The 23,007-nt window shown below is 41.6% G+C and overlaps 1 protein-coding gene across 2 annotated transcripts in view; it reads left to right on the top strand.

Annotated features, from left to right (window-relative positions):
* Positions 1–23,007, top strand: part of DPYD (dihydropyrimidine dehydrogenase) — a 609,807-nt gene that overhangs the window by 297,910 nt on the left and 288,890 nt on the right. For both annotated transcript variants that reach the window (XM_077332983.1, XM_077332982.1), the window contains exons 9-11: positions 5,896–6,003; positions 11,173–11,342; positions 17,939–18,149. In XM_077332983.1, the coding sequence (XP_077189098.1) occupies positions 5,896–6,003; positions 11,173–11,342; positions 17,939–18,149 (489 nt within the window). The remainder of the gene's footprint in view (positions 1–5,895; positions 6,004–11,172; positions 11,343–17,938; positions 18,150–23,007) is intronic.

Genomic DNA, 23,007 nt, shown 5'->3' with positions numbered 1-23,007 from the left:
TGCAATATATGATTAAATTGTGATACAAACAAGGTAGTGATAAAGTGTCCCTTACTCCCATCTGGCTGTACTCTTTAACATAGCAAATGGCAATAAGGGAGATTATGTATTAAAATCCATAAATGGTTATAGAGGAAACATCTCATAATGCTTTCAGGCTAGAAGATCAGAAAGATAACTCTGCTCGATTGCCTGCAAAATGGGGGGAAAAACACAACCATCTACATGAATAGCAGTGTACACGGCTGATTTTGTTGATATTCTGCTGCCATTGCTGTCTATGCAAAGGCAACCAAATCGATCCCTTCCAAGTCCAATCATTTCAGTTTTCTGATACCAGGAATATATTAAACTGCTAACTGTTACACAGTGGTAAATCAGTGGAATTGTATTCTAAGCCATAATAAACTGTGAACCTGGAACCACTCATGCATGTATGTCCTCTGATAAACGGTGAAAATATTTGGGGCTTATTGGTTCAAATTCAATTGGGGCTTATTGGTTCAAATTTAATTATGGTCTCTACACAAGTGCTCAATCCATCTCATGTTGGGTCATCTTTATTTCTTGCTGCCTTCAACTTTTCCTAGCATCATCTTTTGCAGTGAATTTTATCTTTTCATAATGTTACCAAAATACAATAGCCTCAGTTTAGTCATTTCAGCTTCTAGGAAGAGTGCAGGCTTGATTTGATCTTTTCCTTTTCGGAGGTCCAGAGTACCTGTAAAACTCTGCCCCAACACCACATTTCCACTTTCTTCCTGTCTTCATTATCTTCTAATTTGTTGGCTTCCTGATTTGCAACTTTTTGTGGACTGTGTCATACCTGCTTCACCCATCTTCCAAGCAAAGATTCCTTCAGCTGAGAATTTTGTTTCAGTACTGTGCAAATGCTGATGCAGTGCAGTTTAGTGTTGTTGGGCCACATGTGAGTGTGTCATTCTGAGGTGCTTTTAGAGGAGTTCCCAGTCCAGTTTCAGAGGGAAAAACACAAGGATTCTGAGCCAGCTACACATAAACACCTAGACAGTCCCTCCCACAAGCTGTGCTGAAGAACTCTTAACTGCAACTCAGGATCCAGGCCATTACTTTCTTAATTGTACATAGTTACTTCTGCTTATTTTTCCTTGTTAAAAACTGATTTAAAAGGGCTTCTTAATGGCTTTGCCATTTAAAAACCATCATTTTTATTTTCTTCTTAATTTATTAATAAGCTGTCTTTCCCTCTAGAATTGCTTTTCCCCAGGGCTCACTAATATTCTCTGCTAACAAGCCTTTGTTAGATGTACCTTGGATTTTGATGTGTACATCCATGTGTGCACAGAAGCGATTGGATCAGACCAGTCAGTCCATCTAGCCCAGCTTGCACATTTCTCATAGTGGTCAATGATATATTATTTATTTTTGTATTTTCTATTCTGCACCTTCAGCCCTTCCAGATTAACAGGGCATAAATGGAAACTCACAGCTGGGTCAAATGGAGTAAATATTCTCCCCCTTTTGTTGACCCCAAGCAGCCTGTATAGAGAGGTGTACTGACTCTGAGCATGAACATCCCATTCAGCCATCAAGAAATGCCTTCTTCCCAATGATTTTTCATGTCCCTTTGTGAAAAGTCAAAAAGTGCTCATAAAGGGGTGGGTGTCACAGGGTAACCAACTGCTAAAGCAATAGGACTATCTCCCACTCACCCTGACTGAGTTACAGATCATGAATGGACTAATATGTGACCCACTGAGGATACTGATGGTCAACATGTTCCTTTGTCTCAATCCATTTAGATGGGAATGTGTGCTCTGATGCTTATCTGAATGCACATCACATGGAAAGTACAGCAATATCAAAAAGATGACAGCCATGTCAGATGTTTATTCAAATGTGTACATCTTCCATGTGTAATTAATAGTTTTCAACAGGTACATGTCTATATCTACTGTCTGAGCTGATTAGTCATATGTAACCCATTGTGAGGACAAACCTCTTTGGGAGGATGACTTGAAGTAAAAGAATGCCTGATAACTCCACAGCCCTGTTTTCTTCTTAAAATCACCCCCATAGCATTTTTCTTTAAACTGGAGACTTTATTCAATATATATTGATAAAACATAATTAGAAAATATCTAAGGGAATTTTTGACAGATATTTTCCTATGGTTGGAAGGAATTATTTCGGAGAGAAAAATATAGCAACATTGCCATTGGATCCACTCTACTAAAACAAAATAGCAAAGGATACCAATAACGATTGGAAAATGCCTGGGAAAACAAGCACATCTATATCTGATGACAAAATGTCATCATATTCAACTCCAGGTGAAGAGCCATGAAGGGCATTCACACTGAAATAGACCTGGCCTTAATGAAAGTAGGAACATATAGAGACTGGGAATTCTTAGGGCTTCCAGGCCACCAGCAGTGCATTGCTGCGGAACTGCATGCTCCGCAGTTTTTTCGTGCACTTATGGGGGAGAAATTTCAGCACTAGATGTTCTCTGGCGCTGAAATGTAGCCTCCCCCCTCCCCCGGGAAACAAAGTAGTGATGGGTGTGGGTGTGTTATTTTGTAAAATACAAATAAATGCTACGGTCCCGCTGCAGCATGGCAAAGCACCGCAATGCTGACCATGGCATTTTTTACCAGCTCTGGGCCACTGTCCACATGGGCGTGCTGCAGGACAAGTCCGGTTGGCCCCCACTTGGATCAAGTGCTCCGGCGTGCTTTGGCCACTTCGGTGAACATCAATGCCTGAGGCAGCCAGCAGCATGGCACAGATGGGAGGGTCGATGCCAGCATCACGTCACTGCCCCTCCCCTCCATGCCATGGCGGTGGCTGCCTTGGGTGCTGGTGCTCACCAAAGTGTGCCAGGGTGCTCAACCTTAGCCTCCACAGTGGAATAAGGGAACACAGAAGAATCCATGTCCCCCTAACCCAGGGCAATTGAGGACCTGATCCACAGCAGGCCTGGGAGGGGGCCTGCCTGGTGGCTGTGTCATATGGAAGTGGGGATTAGCCCTGCTTACATATGACTGCCCTCTCTGCTTTTTCGGCCCATGCAGAAATGGCCTGACAGTGGGAACATATAGCATCATGCTGAAAAAACTAGGCTTATATAGAAATAGGAGATCCTTGTGTAGTCTGGTTCCAAGCCGTTTAGTGCTGTAAAAGCCATCACTTTGAGTTGAAACTGAAAATTAGTTGACAACCAATGACATTCTTTGAGCACTTATTGCATGGGTGCCTTATGGTTAGCTCCTACCAGTAGTCTTACTAGTCTGTCTAAATGCATCATATTGCAGTAGTTTAACCTGGAAGCTTGAATAAAATGGTCCAGAGTGTTTGGATAAAAGTGGGCCAGATCCTACTTCTCAAGGAAAGGTTGAAGCTGGTAAATCAGCTGAAACTAGTTAAAAGTGCTTCATTCTACATATGGAACTTGAATGTTCATCTGTAGGGCTGGATCTAGCAATATCGTCAACCTTGAAGCCTGGTTATTTACATGGAGTGCCAAACCAGCCAGAATGAACTGGATCCCAATTCCTTGATAGGCACTGTGACTGGACCAACACCATCTTATTTTTATCTGAATTGAGGTTTGTTTTATTGGCCTTCACCTGGCCCATTCCAGGCATTCATTCAGACCTTCTGCTGTTACATGTGACTCATGTTATGTTCAGTGGCAGAGTCTTGTTACAAGTGAACTAAAAGACGAGAGTATTGGTTTAAAGATAGCTATCAACACCCATTAGTAAGTCTTTTAGTTCACTTGTAACAAGACTCTGCCGGGCCTGTTGTCTTGTTATGCACTTACAGTTCTACTACATGCTGTGCACAGAATAAAATGCCGGAAGGCTTTACAGGACAATATGCATAAAATAAAATGAAAGGAGAAGAAAGGAGGAAAACATACAAATCCAAAGTTCAAGTGTATTCACTTCAAATATGGCAAAGTAAGATGTCAGCTAAAACGTATGAATTTGGCCCAATTTATGCACGTCTTTCTATTAACGTGCATAATCGCGCAGCATTTCTTTTTAGTCAATCTGACTTGCAAGTGGTAGGACATTTTCTTACACAAGTAACAAGGCTGAATACTCTGCCAATGAATGTGTTTTTAAGATATGTCCTTCCTTTTACATTTGTTTGCATGATTCTTTTGATTAGAGTCTGGAAAGCAGGTACAAGAAGGCCGGAAGTGGCAATGTTTTATGTTGGAATTAATTAGTTATGGTCTGACCTATGGGCATATACTTCATATGTGATGTGGCTGGTCAATACCCAGTCTGCCTGACCTCGTCAGTATGCAGAGAAGTTCTGCATCTGTTTGGATCCCAGATGGTAGGTTGCTTCACTTGTGCTCCACAGAGCAAAACAACAAGGGGGGGGAGTGACCCACCTCCTACTTGCTTCATCCCTCCTCTGAATAATGAAAAACTGTCTGTGTGTTGACAGTGCAGTGGTAATGAGTAAGGAATCTTGTGCCTGAAGCTGATTTTTTTCAAGTTACACCTCATTATTACTTCTTGCAATAGACTTAAGATAAACTACTATACTCAGCAGAAGAGTGCCTTCTACAAGGAGGGTATTTTCCAATGAGGTAATCTTGCCAGTAGGGTTGAGCGCTTTGGCGGCCAAAGTGTCAAACCCTAATTGCCGGTGTGAGAGCTGATCCATTCACCCTTATGACAGACATTCAGCATAGAATAGATTAATGCAGTTTCTCATGATCAGCTGTGGTTTTCCTCTTGCAAAAAATGCATATTGCATCTGCTCTCTGTAGCTGTTGTCATTATTCTTTTCAGAAATCTCTACCTTCCCCCCTTTTCTTTTCCACATGTGTGGTACTGCTCAGGAATAGCACTATACCTGGAAAATCTATATAGCTAGATCAGTACCATAAATGTGGGTGATTCTCTCTGGTCATGTTAAATATCTGGAGACTGGTAGTGCAGTCATCTATATTCAAATGTAGATTTGCATGCCTTCGCTGCTCTGGGTCAGGGAGGGAGGACTGCAGGAACCCTTATAATAGCTTTTTCCTATGTTAATTGTCTAGACAGCAGGGAGGGAAAAACATGTCCCTCATCTGTGCAACAGGCATAGGGGTAAGAGCACTCCTCTTCACTTTGTTAATTAATGACTTCCCATATATTCCTTTTGTCCTGGGAGAGAGAACAGAGGGCTGATGGTAGCACTGCATGTTTTTCTAATGTTCCTGAAAGAGTGACACAGTTCTATAATGCAAAATATGTTCTTTAAAATAATAAAATTTGTAAAGCCAGGCACATACATACCCACCCATAAATATCCATAGAATGTAGTACAGAGTCATTCTAAAAATTCTATATGGTTATGCATGTCAATTGGAACCAGAAATGTGAACTTTATTATATTTTGTATAGTTATTGAGGAACAGTGCTGTGATACTGGGCAAATTTCCAACTAAAATTGCTGTTGCATTGGCAGGTGTGGTTGGGAGAGCTCCTTGTCCAAAATGAGCAGGAATGGGTCTTCCCTTGCATTCCGGACCACACTGTACGTTTCTTTCCAGATCATTGAATGCATTAGCCCAAGAGCGCCATGGCAAGAAATACTTTTGTGTGTATAGGTGATTGAAAAAGTATTTGGAGGGGGGGGTGTATATGTTTTGCCTCCACTCCACGAAGACCATAGATAGTTAGATGCACATTGGTTTCTGTGTTTTTTTGCTCATGTCCACTGAAAACATTATTGCTCTAAACAATATATTGACTGTGAACTGATTCTTCCAACGGTCAGCATATCAACCTTCTGAATTTGTGTAGGTTATTGTCTGACAGGATGAAGATGTTTGCCATTTTTCTTTTAACTGTTTATGTTTGCTGGACACCCAGTCCATTTAAACCTTGTATTTATTAGGTCTACCGGAACCAAAGAAAGAATCTATATTTGAAGGCCTGGAGATGGATCAAGGATTTTACACATCTAAAGACTTCCTACCACTAGTGGCCATGGCGAGTAAACCAGGTACCCATGATCTCTTTTTGTATATTTCCAGAATAGCTATTCACCTCTGGTTCCTGCTTTCTGATGTGCTGGAAGTAGCTTGTGCCAATAATTAAAACAACAATACTAATTGTAAAGTTAAAAATTAGCTATGAGTTAATCAGCAGTTACCAACAAAACTATGGAAGAGTTTGAAAGCACTACTTTGATATGTTTTCTCTAGGTTAAAGTTTTCATGCTAATAGGAAAGGGCAGGAAATGTAAATGATAGCACTTTTATGTTTCTAAATTTATTTTTTATTAGATTCCTAATGGTGATTGTTATAAGGAATAATGTGGAAGTTGAGAAGAACACATGAGATACTTTCCCCAGAAATTATTTAGTTGTAGTCTAAGATAAAGTCTAAGAAGGATAAAACCCAAATGGAACCACCAACTGCTGCTTCAGACCTTGTCAATCACAGCTGTAATTTCTCTTATTCTTAGACCAAATGGAAGGTGGACCTCCCTCATAGAAGGAGAGCTTGTTTTGTTTCTATAAATTAAATACAAAAGTACATGTTATACTGGGGAAAAAGCCCATTACATTCAGAAATATAATGGGCACTAGATTGGGGAGGTGGGGTGGAAGAACTCTGCAGAAGTCCTCTCCCTCCCCCGCCCCCAGGGCCTGGAAAGGCTGCAGGCCCCCAGGAAGGGAACTCACTGGCAGGGGCACCTCTCATGCAGCAGGGATCTGCAGCCTCTGAGCCTCGGCAGGAAGTGAAAAGAGGAGGGGGTGGTCAGGGGTGGGGGACAGAAGGCTATTTGCTGACCACTGGACAGACAGGCAAGCTGGTTGAAGGAAGGGGCACCCAGGGGTGGGGCAGGTATCCTGAGTGGGTGTTAAGTGCTGAGTGGCACTTAAGCCATGAGACCAGCTCCTCCTAGGCCTTACCAGAAATATTAAGTGGAGCAGATATTTATTTACACTTTTGTATCCTACCTTCCCTTGTAGTTTCAAGGTCACTTACAATAATTTTCTGTTTCTTAATCTAATTGGCATCATTCTAAACCTATTGACATCAGTTAATTCTGTTTAAGATGGATGTATTAGATACTTTTTTTTTCCAAATGAAAACTAATAATCCAGGTCAGGTAATGGGCAAATTAGGACCAAGTGGCACAGATTCTCAGTGAAACCTATGGCAGCACTTCTCCAGTGGAATGAAAATGCATGTTGAAATGTACGTCATCTCAGAAAATTGTCTGGCTTGAGACATATATACAGTTACCTAAAAACCAATCCAAAAACAGTAATTCTACCAAAGTAGTCATTCCTGGTCTTCTAGAAGAGATTATCATCTAATATTTATTTATTTATTTGGTTGTTAGATTTGTATACTGCTGCTCCCAGCAAGCTGGCTTAAATACAAATAAATCAATACAAATAAATACACATTCTGTGTGATCCTTAGTAGTGAAGAAATGTTGGTGCTTTTCATTATCCCCTTTATTTCAATGGTTTATTGTTAATCTTGATTGTCCCTCATGTATAAACAAAATTTCTTAGCATCTTGAGGGTCAGCATGGTATAGTGGTTAAGAGCGGTAGCCACTAATCTGGACAACTGGTTTGATTCCCCATTCATTCACATGTAGCCAGCTAGGTGACCTTGGTTCTCAGAGTGCTCTCAGCCTTACCTACCTCACAAGGTGTTTGTTGTGAGGAGAGGAAGGGAAGGTCTCTGTAAGACACTTTATGAATCCTTTGGCTAGTAAAAAGCAGGATACAAACAACCCAACTCTTCATCATCTTTATAGGCTACATCTCTATAGCAGTCTGCTCTAATTCCAGGATGGAATTTTAGTGCCAAAATGAAAAAGCAGGAAGTGATACATGCATCTGTGAAACATGGGATCTTTCCTCATGCATCTGTGTTGTTAATTCATCTGCATTGAACATGCTGACCTGAATCATTAACACTGTCTTGCAATATGGGCTGGTAGAGGTTCATCATGACCAAAGCACAAGCAAATATGACATGCAGGGTAGTACTGAACATCTTCAAAGAGGAGTGAATATCATTGTATTTTAACTCTCCAACACACTGCTTTTACCCTCAAAATTAAGTATATGCATATGGAATGAACTCTTAATGGAATTCCATACCGTATCCATTTGACTTTGTGCTATGTTGTGCTGTTTTTAAAAAAATATTCCGAATATGTTCAGATTTTTTTTTAGTATGTTAGTATTTTTAAAGTATTTATAGGCCTGTGTTTAAAAGGGATTTTTTTTTACTTGTTCCTGAAATAAATTGATACCTCTGGTTCTATACTCTTGCTGTGAAAATTCACAACTGGCAGTGCACAAAGTTAAGAATTATAGGCCATTGATGATATGGTGGAAAACAGACTCTCCTGAATGAAGCTATCTCAGACCTCTTCAGATTACAGGTTTATGCTATTTATGGTATCATTTTTTAAAATTACAGTCATTTGTTTAATCAGTGGTTTCTTCCATACTGACTGTTGTTAAAAGTGTGACACATTGTGTGCTTTACTTGCATCCAGCTTTTTAGTTTTCTTGGTGTCCTGTAGAACACCATAGTGGATGATATTGACTTAGTGACACTACGTGAACTTTCCTATTTCTTATCCAAACTCTAAAGAAATGTAAGGTAATGGAAGACTTTTTTTTGTCTAAAAGCAAGGATACCTCAGACTATCCCTAGAGATGATGATGCTTTTATACTCACCTCCTTTCATAGAAATGAGTCTCATAGATGTTATTGCAATGGCTAACATCTACTGCTAAAGCCAGGCACATTTAAGTGAACTTCACAGTCATCAGATCTGAACACTTAGAGAATCCTGTCTGCCCTGGCCATCAGTGGTAAGCCATCCAAGTACACCTTCCTTCTCTTGGACTCAGAGGACACATTCCTGTTAGCAGTTACCACTATTGCCTTACATATGGCAACTTCCTTTCACTGAGTCAGACAACTGGTCAGGCAGCTCCTATACTGTCCACTTTAACTGACAGCAGCCTCTGGCAATAGACATTTTAACAGATGTTTGGGACTGGAGATGCCAGAGATTGGACCTAACATACATGCAAATCATGGGATATATTTGTGAGAGACAATGTCTAGAAGTGGAATCCTTTATTGCCAGGATGGTTCTGAGCAGTGCTAGAATCTGTTTCTGTAGCTGTTGTTTCTAATAGTGAATGGTATGCCTTATGTCATCTATAACAGCAACAAAACCAGGCAGTTTATTGACAAAAACAGGTGTTTTTATATTCTCGGGAGGTTTACAAGAGATTAGGAAATTATGGCTTTGCAAAGCCCTCCTCCAATGGTGAGGATTGAGCATGCTTTACAAAACACAGTATTAAGAGCAGTTGATATTAGAGGTGCAGAGGGAAATGTAACATACGAGTGTTACATGGCTGCCCTGACTCTCCCCCAGAAGCATTAGCCAGCTGCCTGGAAGCAGTGATGAGATGGCTCAAGCAGAGTTGTCTGAAACTCAATCCTTCAAAGATGGAAATCCTGTGGCTGGGTAGGAAGGGCCCATATGAGGAAATGTGTCTGCCCACCCTGGTTGGTGGGCTGCTCTCTATGGCTCACTCCACCAGGAATCTGGGCATGATTCTGGATGCTTCCCTCACAATGGAAGTCCAGGTCGCAAAGGTAGTGCAATTGGCATTTTACCACCTCTGTCAAGCCAAGCTACTAGTGCCCTATCTGGCCTTGGAACACCTAGCCACAGTGATCCATGTGACGATCACCTCTAGAATGGATATCTGTAACTTGCTCTACGCAGGCCTGCCCTTAGCCTTGACCCTGAAACTACAGCTGGTCCAAAATGCAGCGGCCAGGATCCTCACAACACCGTGGAGGTCCCATATCCAGCCCATTCTTCACCAACTGCAGTGGTTGCCAGTTGAATTCCAGATCAGACTTACGGTTCTGGTAATTATCTCCAAAGCCATACATGATCAGGGCCCAGTGTACCTGAGGGACTGGCTCTTTGCCTTTGCCTCTCAAAGAGCTCTACGCTTCACCACCAACAATCGGCTAATGGTCCCTAGCCTCAAAGATGCCCGCCTGGCCTTGACCAGGGCCAGAGCATTTTCTGTCCTGGCCCTCACCTGGTGGAATGAGCTCCTGGAGGAGATCAGGGCCATGACGGAGCTAAAACAGTTCCGCAGGGCCTGCAAAAAAGAGCTCTTCTGCCAGGCATTTGGTTGAGACCAGACATAACCAACAGTATCTGAAGGGCCCCTGCTCCCTCCCTCCCAGAACTTCATCAGTGCACTCTTCACCTGTTTGCACTGTTGCACTGTTTGAACTGTTACAACTATCAGTTATTAGTATTATTGTTATGGTTATTTATATGCCATGGATTGTTTCATGTATTGTTTATATGTTTTATGTAAACCGCCCTGAGCCTCCAGGGAGGGTGGTATATCTGAACACCGTCTGCGGCGCCGCAGACTAAATAAAAGAGTAAGGGCTTTAGGGGTGGGATGTGTCCGGGATGAGGAAGGGTCCGGATTGGACCCTTCCTCCGGACAGATCATTGGAGGGACCAATCAGCAGTCCCTCCGATTTCCGCCCCGGAGCAACTGCTAGTCGCGCGCAGCGCGGCCCGCAGTTGCTCAGGCCGCAGCCCAACGAACCCCCGCCAGCCGCCCTGTGCCAGGCTGCCGGGGGCTCCCTTGCCTAGTGCCCGCTGTATTCAGAATACAGCGGGCTTGAATACTAGTAAATATAATAAATAAATAAATACCTGAAAATGAATGGAGCTATACAAAGTTTCTTCTCTCCCTCAAAATATATGTACATGTTAAAGAATTAGGTGTTGTTGTTTTTTAAACATGGATCAGTTGAACCCAATCTGACAAGCCCCTACAGGAGTATTTGTGTGTTTTATTTTAAATGTGCATATTAGTTTATTTCCCGCCAAGACAGGAAGGCAGTGTGGCCAAAGGAAGTTACTATGAAATTACATGTACGAGCATATCTTAAAAATGGGAATAAAACTGTCTTTCAACAAAGCAGAATAATTTGATAGTGACTCTCGATGCTCAGAAATGGCAAGATGCAATTTTACACTGCTTCGAGTACAAGTATCTTTTGAGCTGTCATGCAGAAACAGATCCTGTCCCTGAAAATGGGGTTTTCCTTTCATCATTCAGGAATGTGCGCCTGTCACTCTCCATTGCCATCAATACATGGAACGGTGATTGTTCTGGGAGCGGGCGACACTGCTTTTGACTGTGCAACATCGGCTTTGCGCTGTGGAGCTCGTCGTGTTTTTGTGGTTTTCAGAAAAGGATTTACAAATGTACGGGCTGTCCCAGAGGAGGTAAGTTTCAAGCAACTGAAATACTAGGAGCACTAAGGAACATGCCTTGTGATATGAACATTGGTTGATCATACTACTTAGGGCCAAACTACACATTACACACACATGCATGCAACTTTCTCTCATCTTAAAAAAGAAAAGAAAGGAAGAAGCCTGAGGAGGCTACAGTCTTAAAACACAAGATGTACAGGGGAAACACTGATGGGGGCCACCTTTATTCTTAGACAGGGCTCCCCTTGAAATAAAATCTTGCTTTGAGGTATTTAATATGAGTTAAAATGATGAGATAAGGCATTGAGGCTCATTTTATATGATCTATCGAAGATATAAAACACAGTGTTCAGTGATGCTTTTGCAGATCCTCAAGAAACATGCAAGAGATGTACTTAAATTAATTATAACCCCTTTTCTTCGAGAAAAGGTATATATTTTCATTCTCACTTGACCCTTACAGACTGTTCTAACATTCTGAATATTTCAAAGCATACCTTAATTTGGAATTAAACTTGCAGTTCCAATGGCCAGCACATGCATTCTGCATACGCATTGAGCTGCTGATTGGCAACTTAATCATTTATTTTATTATGAAAGCTTTTTATTTCAGCTTTAATTATTGCATTGTGGTAGTCTTGCTTTGTTATAATTTATGTGTCACATATCATAGATTGTTGCATAATTTACACTAATGAGACATCAAATATACCCGAGCTACAAAATATATGGGGAAATGGCCCTCTCTTTTCAGGAATAGTTGTCGATTGGGAAGACTTAAAAGTTACACAAGGGGTGGGTGGGAAGGTGGAAGAAACCAGGCATCTGTGTAATGTTTCAAGATACATAATTTATATTGTGTAGGGGGGGGTGTTTTGTCATCATGTAAAAAAAAATAGGGATGAGGACTGAAGATTACTTTGAACAAATGTAATAAATACATTGATTTATTCAGCACAACTCTAATCATAGTCCCCTGATCTCTGTGCCCATACAATATTTACTGGAGTTAAATATATTATATGCCAGGGACAAGGATCATTCTAAAATATTAACCAACTTACACATTTGAGTAGATTTTACTCAAATTTCTTGTCCATTATAACTATTGATGACATCAAATACTTCACAAAGTGTGGAACTTAAATATAAAAATGGCCATTCTGTTAGAACCATTGACAGTGCAATCCCAAAACAGTTATAAATCCTTGAGTTTAGAAAAGTATAACTGTATTGCACTCTACGACACAGTTGTGTTAAATCATTAGAGGTGAGGGTTTTATCAATGTATGTGAACTCAGTTGAAGAAAGATGATCCTTAAGGTTTGGTTCTCAGAAAAAGGTTGCTTTCATTTAAATTCTATATCTGTTTTCACATAATCCTTTCATTAGATTCTCATTCTTTCTGAATAATTTCTACATCTAATTCAGTGCTGAAACAACTAAGACCGAATTAGCAATAGGGTTCATGATGAATTTTGACCAGTTCATGGTTCGCAAACTGAAGTTCTTGGCAGGTCCATAGGCACAAACTTTCAAGCGGTGGTCTATGGATGGATACATTTCCAGACAGACTGTCTCAGCCCAAGCAAACTGTTTACAAAACTTCAAAGCAACCAAGGGGTGGAATTCTCCAGCCTTGGAATCACCAATTGGGCCTAACAAAACTTGACAGGCTCTGCTGGTGCCAATAACAGAATTCCCTTCAGAAAACTATAAACATACTCAACTCTGTACCCTCTCCTCTCTTGGAAGCTGTCAGGCAGACAGAGAGGCAGGGAACTTGTTAAAAGCAAAGCACAAGTGGGTTTTGCATCTTCCATAGACTCAAGCTGTGAGCTACTCTATCTCTCTGCTCACACCAAGCAAAGAGGTTTAGCTACAGGGTGCCTTGACTGAGGACCAATATTTTATACCCCTCCATCCCTACTGATTTAATACTTTGCCCCTCATGGGGTTTAGGTGCTAGGTGGACTCACTAGTATCTCTACTCATGCTGTCTCAAGAATCCCCTGCATTCCACAGGTTCCCAGGCCCCAAACCCCCTGGAGCCTGGCCCTAGCAGGGCATCAATAAGAGTCTTCCTGAGATCTGTACATGGGGCTCTTCAAAGAGGAAAAAGAGTTGTTGGCACTGCCCAGACACTGGCAGTTGCTAACACACTTTGGAGAGGCACCCTGAGTCTCACTATTGGAAATCCCGTATTTCCCCTTCTAAGTTCAGTTTGCATGTTGTATCAAACAAATGGACTGGATCATCTGATTTTTTTTTAATCCAGAAAGTAAGATCAGGTGGCCTGTTATCAATCACAGTCCTATTCTTTGCAAGAAATATTAGTTAGCTTATTACAGTCTTTGACTAGCTTATAATAAATCAGGTAAAATGAAATAAAAGCAAGTAGTATTTATCAACAGCTTTTAAACCAAAATATGGTAATAATAAAAGAGATAAGTACAAGAAATTTTTAATTATTTCACTGGCGTATTTTTCTCCTGATTGAAATGCATCCCTGTAATCACCAGTTGTACCTAGTAGGGAAAGAAAACATGAATACCATCTTGCTTTATTTTTTGACATCTTCGTCTATTATGGGTATTTGTAGTGTGCCTTGGGCTCCTGGTGATTACAAAAATAGCAAAGGAGATTTACCTACCCTTGCCCTGCCCCATGGCATGATGCTCTCCTCCCCTGTCTCTGCTTTTTTGAAGTAAAAAAAAAAAGTATTGGGAGATTGCTGGCTGCAAAAGATGCCCAGTCTTCGGTGAGAGATTTGGTCCTACATCCCACCATTAGGCTGGCAAAGGAAGCTTACAGGGGGGTACTCCTGTGCAGGATCGGCCTGATAAAACTGCTCTATGTCTATCTCTTAGCTATTGTCACTGCTAATTGTACTATTAATTTGTTAGTATGCTGGATATGACCATAGTCCTAGAGTTTTACAGATGCATTCATGATTAAACTGATGCTCATTACCTGTAAATACTGTAATGATACCATATACAGTAAAGTTGCTTTCCCTTAACTCTGAATGTCTAGTCTTGAGCATTTGGCCGAGCATTAGACTCCCTAATATTGGAATAATTATCCACTATAATCAGATATTGCTTCTGCCTAATGACAATTCCATTCCTGGCAAATAAGACAGTTCCTGTATTGTCTCCTTGTTAAACAAACCACCCATGTGGTAGAAGAGTTGCTTTCACTTGTCAGTTCATGTGATTTGTAGGTATAGCATCCTTCCATTAAAGGCTGATACTGGGAATTCATCCTTCGCCTCTGAAGAATTTATCAAAACTCAGATGTGATGAATATGTTTTCTGCATTACCTCCTTATATAAAGCAGGAGAATGAACCTATACACAGACTTATTCTTAGTTTGGGATTTGATTTTTCTTCCAATAGCGCCTGACTGTTTTCTTGCAGTTGGATATTTTAATTTCCTTCTGCTTTATTGCTGAAAGATAATGCAGCTGAAAGTTACTGCATATTGATGAATTCATTTTGTGGATCCTTTTAATCGGACTCACCGTTCTGTATCTGGTAACGCAAACAATTGACATGGGGTACTGTTTTATGTTGGTATCATTGAACTATAGATGTATTCGCTACAATGTCTTTGTGGTTTTTCATCTGCAAATGCTATGATCATCCTGATCTGGATGGCCAACTAAACTTTTATTGTCAGATCTTGTAAGCTAAGAAAGGTTGGCCCTAGTTAGTATTTAGATAGGATACCATCATAGAAGTCCAGAGTTACAACAACAACAAAAACAATAATAGCTGTATTTTTACAGCCTGGCCTTCCTGGTTGGCTCAGGGTGGGTAACAACAGGCATGTAAATGTAATAAAGTTACTGTAATAGCAATTGACAACAATTCAATATTTAAAATTATATTAATTTATATTATTAACTTATTATGCTACCTCAATTAGGGTAAAGGGGAATTTAATTTCTACTGGGTGGTTGGCTTGAGGATGGTGCATTACTAATTTTGTGAGGAGGGAAGCCAGCGCTGTTTCAGTGTTAATTTCCTGGCCTCAACTGTAGGCTTGGCTAATCAGCTCTGTCTTGCAGACCCTCCGAAATGGTTGAAGGCCCTGGGAGGCCCTGATCTCATCACAGACCTGTTATGCATGGTGGCTGCTATGCTGGGCGGCCACCGTGTTATTGCAGTGGGGCAGGATGCCCTGCCGTTCCCCGTGTATGCACAGGGGCAGGGCTCCCCGGCGTACACCAACGCCCTGGCGTTAGTACGCGCACACACACACTCTGTCGGGGCCGGGAAGCCCGGGATGCTGCCCTCAGTGACACCGGCCGGGGGGGGGAGTGGGGAGGGACTGGGCCCCCACCGCACACTATGGCGAGGGCAGGGGGCGGCCCTGCTGCCTCCATGGCTCTGCAGAGCTCACAGGGGAATGTGGGGCCGGGCGGGCCAAAAGGCCCGGCACTGGTGATTATGCACAGCGCCAGCCTGCCCCAGCCCCTGCCTGTGCCCACGGTATCCTGAGCAAGTGCTGGTCACTGGATCTTAGTGGTTTTTGAAGGGTATAGCAGAAGAGGCATTTCTGTAGATACAGGGGTCCCAGATTGTTAAGGGTTTTGAAGGTTAGCACCGAAACCTGGAACTGATCTGCTCTCTGATCTGGAGCCAATGAAGCTGAGAGAGTACTAGTGTTACGTGGATTCTCCAAGTGAGTCCTGGTAAGAACTCGTACCACTGAATTCTGAACCAGCTGGAGTTTCCAGATCAGCTTCAAGGGCAACCCTGCATAGAGCAAGTTACAGAAGTCTAGTCTAGAGGTGACCATTGTGTGGTTCATAGGGGCTAGTTGGATGCCAAAAGGTGCAGTGCAAGCTGTCACACCTGGTGAAAGTGGTAGAATGCTTGGCAGGCAACCTATGTGATCTAGGCCTCCATGAATGGCCTTCCCGGTGCTTGTCACTCTTCAAAACTTCATCCTATGATTTAAAAATCTATCTATTGTTCATGAGTCAGTAGCAGTCTTTAATTCTTATCCTAGAACATTCTCTTGCTGAACCCTTGTAAGACCCCCGAACTTGTATCATACTGATCCTCATTAAGGGCATGAGGTTCCTTTATTTCACAACCGTACAACTTCACTTAAAAACACTGCCTTCCCTTTAGAAAGGGTCGCCAACCTCCAGGTGGTAACTGGAAATCTCCTGCTGTTCCAGCTTTTCCCCAGGCAACCTGGATAAAATGACCACATTGGAAGGTGGACTCTGTGACATTATACCCTACTGATTCCCTTTCCTACCAAAAACATGCCCTCTCCAGGATCTACCCCAAATTTCCAGGTATTTCCCATCCTGGAGCTGGCCACTCTACCTTTTGGGGGACTGGTTTATCACATTGTTGCATTTTGTTGTCAGCTGCCTTGGGCTCTTACTGTGCATCATTAATATGTATCTGCTCCATTTTATGGGTATTTTGTGAGCCAGCTAACTTTGTGGAAATAGGTTGGAAGTTTGTAATTACTATATTTTTGAGACACATACACACAACATATCCGTTACGTTTAAGTTTGAAAGGGAGAGATTGTCTATAACTTAAGCCAGCAACAACCTTTTGTTGAGCTCAGACCGAGGTTCATTAAAAGGATGGGAAATGTTCACAATAGAGCTTCCCCAGGATTGGATTTCACATAGATTTTCAGCCTTCAAAACAGGAAAATTTTTATTGATTTCCTCTGCTATTGCGGATTCTACTCCCTGCCCCCTACGAGCCACAGGGATTCACCTATCCCCATATGCAGCTTTGTGGGGCATGACAGGCAGCATTGGGAATGCCTTCCATGTGTAGAAAACTGAAGATCCACAGAAATATCCCTTTCAACTTTAGTTGATTTAGCTGCAGATACATGCACACTATAAGGTTGTCTGTTAAGATGCCAGTTCTCCTTTTTTTTTTTCCTGTCGTCATCCTTCAGTTCTTTCATTCAGTAAGGAGCTGTTCAATTGTGACTTTTTATCAAGGGCAATACTCCCTGCTGTATACAAAATGTATTTCAAATGTAAAGAGACAATGAATGAACCCAAAAATGCATTATTATTTTACCCTGACAGCACTGCTTTCTGTATTTATGTCCATTTTAAACCTTTGCTGATCTGATAATGATAGTAGGCTTCTTACCAAGTAACCCGCAAGGGAATATGTATCGGTCTAGCTGCTATTTCCAGCACAGATTGTGTAGTCTCTTCTCATATTGGAATGGAGGCTTCACTGCCACAGAGTGTAAGGATATTTCACAGAGACAAAGCTGTTTTAGTCTGTGAATTGAAATCAAGAGTTCCGCTAACAGATGCTGCTAATTAAAAGTAATACAATTCCAGAAGAAGTGGGTGGCAGATAGGGTGGTAAAATGACAGTTTGATCCTGTACTTAAAACGGGAAATGTCTTTTAAGTATATTACTGCTTCCCAGTTTTAAAGCGTATCAAACTTGCCACTATTAGGATCTGTAAAACAAGCCACAAGAACAGAGGGTGCATAAAGAAATTAGACATCCCAATGCTCAGAAGAATTAGACATCAAAATTGTTTCACAAACTAAGTCTGTATTTGTATCATACTTCCTCTCCAGATGGAACTTGCGAAGGAAGAAAAGTGTGAATTTCTCCCTTTCCTTTCTCCTCGGAAGGTGGTAGTGAAACGAGGGAAGATTGTTGCTATGGAATTTGTTCGGACTGAGCAAGACGTGGATGGAAACTGGAAGGAAGACCAAGATCAGGTGGTCCGTCTGAAAGCTGATGTAGTGATCAGTGCCTTTGGATCGGTCTTAAATGACCCAAAAGGTACTTTTCAGTCTTAAGTGGTTATGATCAAGCCTAAATTACACATATTTCAAACGTAAAGAGATTACATTAATGGGATTAAAATGTTGTGTTAAATTTGGCTACGTAGTGCCCTGATGGATATTTTGTTCCTAGAATTGACTGGGATTGAAATAAGTTTTCCTGAGAATAGAAATGAACTCTTGAAACTTTATCTGATAAATCCATAAAGCTCTTGTTGTTGCTTTGAAAATTCGCAAAGTTGAATATTTCCTTAGAATTTACAAATCCCCTTCTTGAAAACATGCCCTTATTTAAAATCAGAGTCCAATAGCACCTTTAAGACCAACAAAGATTTAATCAAGGCATGAGCTTTCGAGTGCAAACACCCTTCGTCAGACTATGATCTTCTTACATGACAGGGAATATATAGCAAAATCAGTTCTGTTACATCTGTGTTACAACCAGATACAGCCAATGATAATCCTTTGTCAAAACAGCCAATGAATCCCCTAGAATTCAGTGTACTTTACAAAGAGAAACCAAAGTGTTGCTGGTAGAGAGATCAAAGGCTATCACCTCTCCATATGTTGCTTGCTCCATACAACTGTGAGATATTCCTCCCAGGGAATTGCTGGTCACTTCCCAAGGACAGGGACAGGGACAGGGACCAACACGGCTACTCATTTGAATATGCCCTTATTTAGACAGTCATCTTATCCACGAGAAACCCTGTTTATATTAAGGAAGAGTTAACAAAAACGTTATCTAGAAAGTCTGGACACAATTGCATTTAATTTCAAAAGAAGAATATAGAAAGATTAGTTATGAGGAGGCAGTAGGGTGAAATCTCTTTTGGACACTTCAATATTATTTTAAAACACTATTATTGAAGAAGCTCAGATAAAATCAGAATTAGGAAAGAAAGAAGTCCAAGGGGATGTTAGTGCAGTTATAGAACAGAGTCAAGGGTACTGTTAAAAAAAAAAGCAAGAAGTCTTCCACTTCATAAACTTTCCTGGTTGTGAAAGAAGAAGGGGGAACCAGCTCCAGCAAATCTAATGGAAGCTAACCATCTGACAAGTGAGAACAGAAAAGTATATAGCTGAAAGTTAGTATATAATCCACACACACTCACACACACATCTGGGGGGGGGGGCGATGAAACATTGAACAACAAAGATTTGAAAATATTCTAGCTTTTTTCTGTAAATGAAATGATTCTGTCTTTGGTACAGAAGGCACTCTCTAAATACTTACGTTTGGTCCATTTTTATTTCAGGAGTTGGCGGAATCTTGGCAGCTTACTAGACAGGCAGGACCAGGCATTTATCTAAAAAGGTTCTGTTGGGCAATGGACTAGTTTCCTCAATGGGGGGAAATAATAATTCCTTGGGTTGTTTCAGGACAAGAAAATAATGCACATGAACAAGCTTAAGGCCTCCCCCCCCCCCGCCCCGAATGCTGCTGTTCTGATTTAAAGGGCTTGTATTGATTTATTAATTTCTGAGCACAGAATTTTTCAGTGTGAATCTGGTTGGCAGGACTAGGAGGAGACATGGAGGTGGGATATTGGGGGTCAGAAACCAGGACACCAATGTTACAGCAATTACACTGGCTTCCAATGTGCTTTCATACCCAATTCAAGGTGATGGCTTTGACCATGGCTTGTGAACAGGGTATCTGAAGTACTATCGTCTTCCATGCATTCCTGCTCAGGAACTAAGATTAACGAGAGAGGTTGTTGGGATAATCACATCTGATGGGAGAGGGCCTTTTCAGTGGCAGTCCCTTGATTATGGAACAACCTCCCAGGAGAGGTACATCTGGCTCCCTCACCCTTTATCTGAAGGAGGCAGCTAGTTTTATTCATGATGCCATTTGTTTCAAAGATTAGTTCTTCTGCCTATTAGAAGTTTTAAATTATTGATTTCGAGGTAGTAGTTTTGATGTGTTTCCTTGTTTTGCTATTATTTACATTGTAAGCTGCCTTGAGTTCCTGTAAGATAGAAAGGTGTCAAAAATGGTTTAAATTACTAAATAAGAGGAAAGTCTGTGAGGTGCTGGCTGGACTACTGGCACCATAGGAAAAGGCAATGAGGATAGCTTTTGGCCTCGCAGATCCATTGAGCTTCCAGCCAAGTCCAAGGCAAATCCAAGAGGCCCTGGTAGCACCACGGAGGCTCAGTTTACTCAGAGTGTGTTTGGCCAAATCCAGCCTTCCTCTCCCTCTCCCAGGTTTTCTGACACACCATCATCTCCACTGTTTTTTCAGCACTAGGTCTAAAAACTATTGCCTAGTGCTGCTGTAGGAGTATTTGGCCAAGTTTAAATTAACAAACAGTTATAGCCTGTTAATTCTTAAGGAATTCTGATGTAAAATTGTTGAGCTAATTAAAAAAATGCAACATTTGTACTTTATTGTCAGTCTTCTTGCTGGAGGATTAAAATCTAAAGCTAGATTTTAAAAGGATACAGGTTGAAAATTACAGGCTTGTTAGCCTTGATGCTGTCCTAAGTCAATAATTAGGAAGTGATACTAAGGCTAAGAAGAAGAGTTGTTTTTTTATATGCTGCTTTTCTCTACCTGAAGGAGTCTTAAAGCAGCTTACACTTGCCTTGCCTTCCCTTAGCAGATCTACTCAGAAGTAAATTCTTTTTATTTAATGGGGCTTTCTCATCAGTGAGTGTGCATAGGATTTCAACCAAGGCCATCCAGTGAAATTTATTGGCAGTACATTTGTGATGGATGCAAAGAACCCAGAAGATAATTAAGATGCAGAATTCGCCGCCAAAACATGTCGTAATCACTGTTGGTTTAGTTGGCTTCTCATGGGGACTAGACAACGTCACCAAACGCAGATGACACCTAAGTGGAACTTCCGTGTTCAGAGGCAGTATCCCTGTGCTTTCTTATTCCTTGTTACTCTCCCATATTTTGTTTTGATAAAAAATTGATTTATTGCTTGCTGATGCTCGTCACATCATTTTGACAGTAAAGAAACACGAAACAACATTTGAATCTGTAATGAGTCCCTGATTGCTGAAGTTAACTTTAATTAGATCTTAGATGTGCATATTTACAAAGCTTTGCTACCCTGTAGCAAGCTGAATATAGATTCACAGAATCAGACTAGTATCAGTATTTGTAGTCTCTGCCAGCAGTAGCCTATATCAATCAGTTTAGTAGTTTTATTTCGTCTATCCTCTTTTATTGTAGCCTTGGGGTGAACATAGCATCTAATACCAAATCTAGCAGTAGGACTGAATCTCAGCTTTCATTATTTTTTTTTAATTCCTTGTGCTAATTGTTGCAGAGATTATGCTGACATTTTGACTAACTGTCATCAATAGATAATTGTTGATTACAAGAGGGGGGAAAAGGCAGTGATGTCAGACCGGTATCATTAAGGGCCTTCTAACTGGATTTGTGATTACCAGTTGTACCAGGACTATGGTTACTGTTCCTCTATTATTTATTATTTATTTATTCTTTAGATTTATATCCTGCCACTTTTCGAGGACTCTTGGCGGCTTGCATATAAAACAGTAAAACTTCATAAAACCCCAATAAAACCAATCAACCCCTTAAGGGCCACAAGATAGCGGCATAGTCCCCAACCTTCCCCTAACTTAATCCCCACAGGGGAGTTGATAGGGATGCAGTAGTTCTTCCCCCACAGCCACCCTTTGTGTCAAGTTCCAGAGAAAGAAACACAACCGTTGAAGGGGGCTGTCCCCCAAATCCCAGCTCCAGCAAGGCTTGTGATCAACCACAAGGCTCCAGCAAAGTAGCTCGTGATCAACCACATCAAATCAAGTAACACAAGTATGGCCAATCTGCCTTGATCTAGCTGGTGCAAGAAGTCATCTGTCGTGGTGACCAACACCATCTCCACCCTGTGGCCAGGACAGAAGTCCAACTGGTATGGGTTGAGCCTGAAGTTTCATCCAAGGATGTGTGGCCCTTTCAGCCACTTTGCCCAGGAATGCAAGATCACTGGGCAGTAGCTGGCCAGGTCCTGCAGGTCCAGTGATGTTTTTTTCAGTAAGCGACAGAACACCGCCTCCTTTAGCACCTCTGTGAACTCCCTGTTAGACAGGGAGAGGTTGAAAATATCTCCAAGAGGGGTTCCTATCCTATGGTCTCCTGTTTTGAGCAATCAAGACGGATAGGGATCAAGGAGGCAGGTGGTTGCCCTCACTGACCCCAGCAGCTTGACCACTTTGGTTTCTAAGAGCTGCCTGAAGCTATCAAACGTATCCCTCTGAGACGGTCAAGGGACCTCCAGTTCCATTACTATATCAAGAGTGGCAGGAAGGTCCCTGAAGGCTAAGGCTTTATCCACATAAAAGCTCATTAATGACTCACAGCAAAGTGCCAACTTATTAACATTTTGGTGCCCCTCTTCAAGGATGGTCAAAGATCAAACTACCCTAAATAATTGGGCTGGGCAAGAGCTAGTGGATGTGATAGATGCAGCATAAAACTCTCATTTAGCTGCCTTAACCTCCATCATATACGCCTTCATAAGCATGTGATAAAATGTTCTTGCCTCCTCATCTTGAGTCTTCCTCAAAACTCTCTCTAGTCATTTCACTTTCCTCTTTCTCTCCCTAAGCTCACCGATATACCAGGGAACCAGCTGGAGACAAGGGTGGACAGTGCGCCGCAGAGCAATCTCATCAATGGCGGCTGTCAAGCAGGACTGCCAGTCCCCCACTAGAGCTGTCAGTGAGTCAATGGGAGGCCTCAGGTTCCACAAAGCATTCAGGAATCCAGTCGGATCCACACGTCTTTTGTGGGCAGGCTAAAATACACCCACCGCCCAGCCGGGCCTTCAGGGCATAGTGGTCTGACTATAGGATGGGACTAACC

This window comes from Paroedura picta, chromosome 4 (assembly GCF_049243985.1).
Source record: "Paroedura picta isolate Pp20150507F chromosome 4, Ppicta_v3.0, whole genome shotgun sequence".
Classification (NCBI taxonomy): Eukaryota; Metazoa; Chordata; class Lepidosauria; order Squamata; family Gekkonidae; genus Paroedura; species Paroedura picta.
The sequence above is the reverse complement of the archived record's forward strand: the minus strand, read 5'-3'. Positions and strand labels throughout refer to the sequence as shown.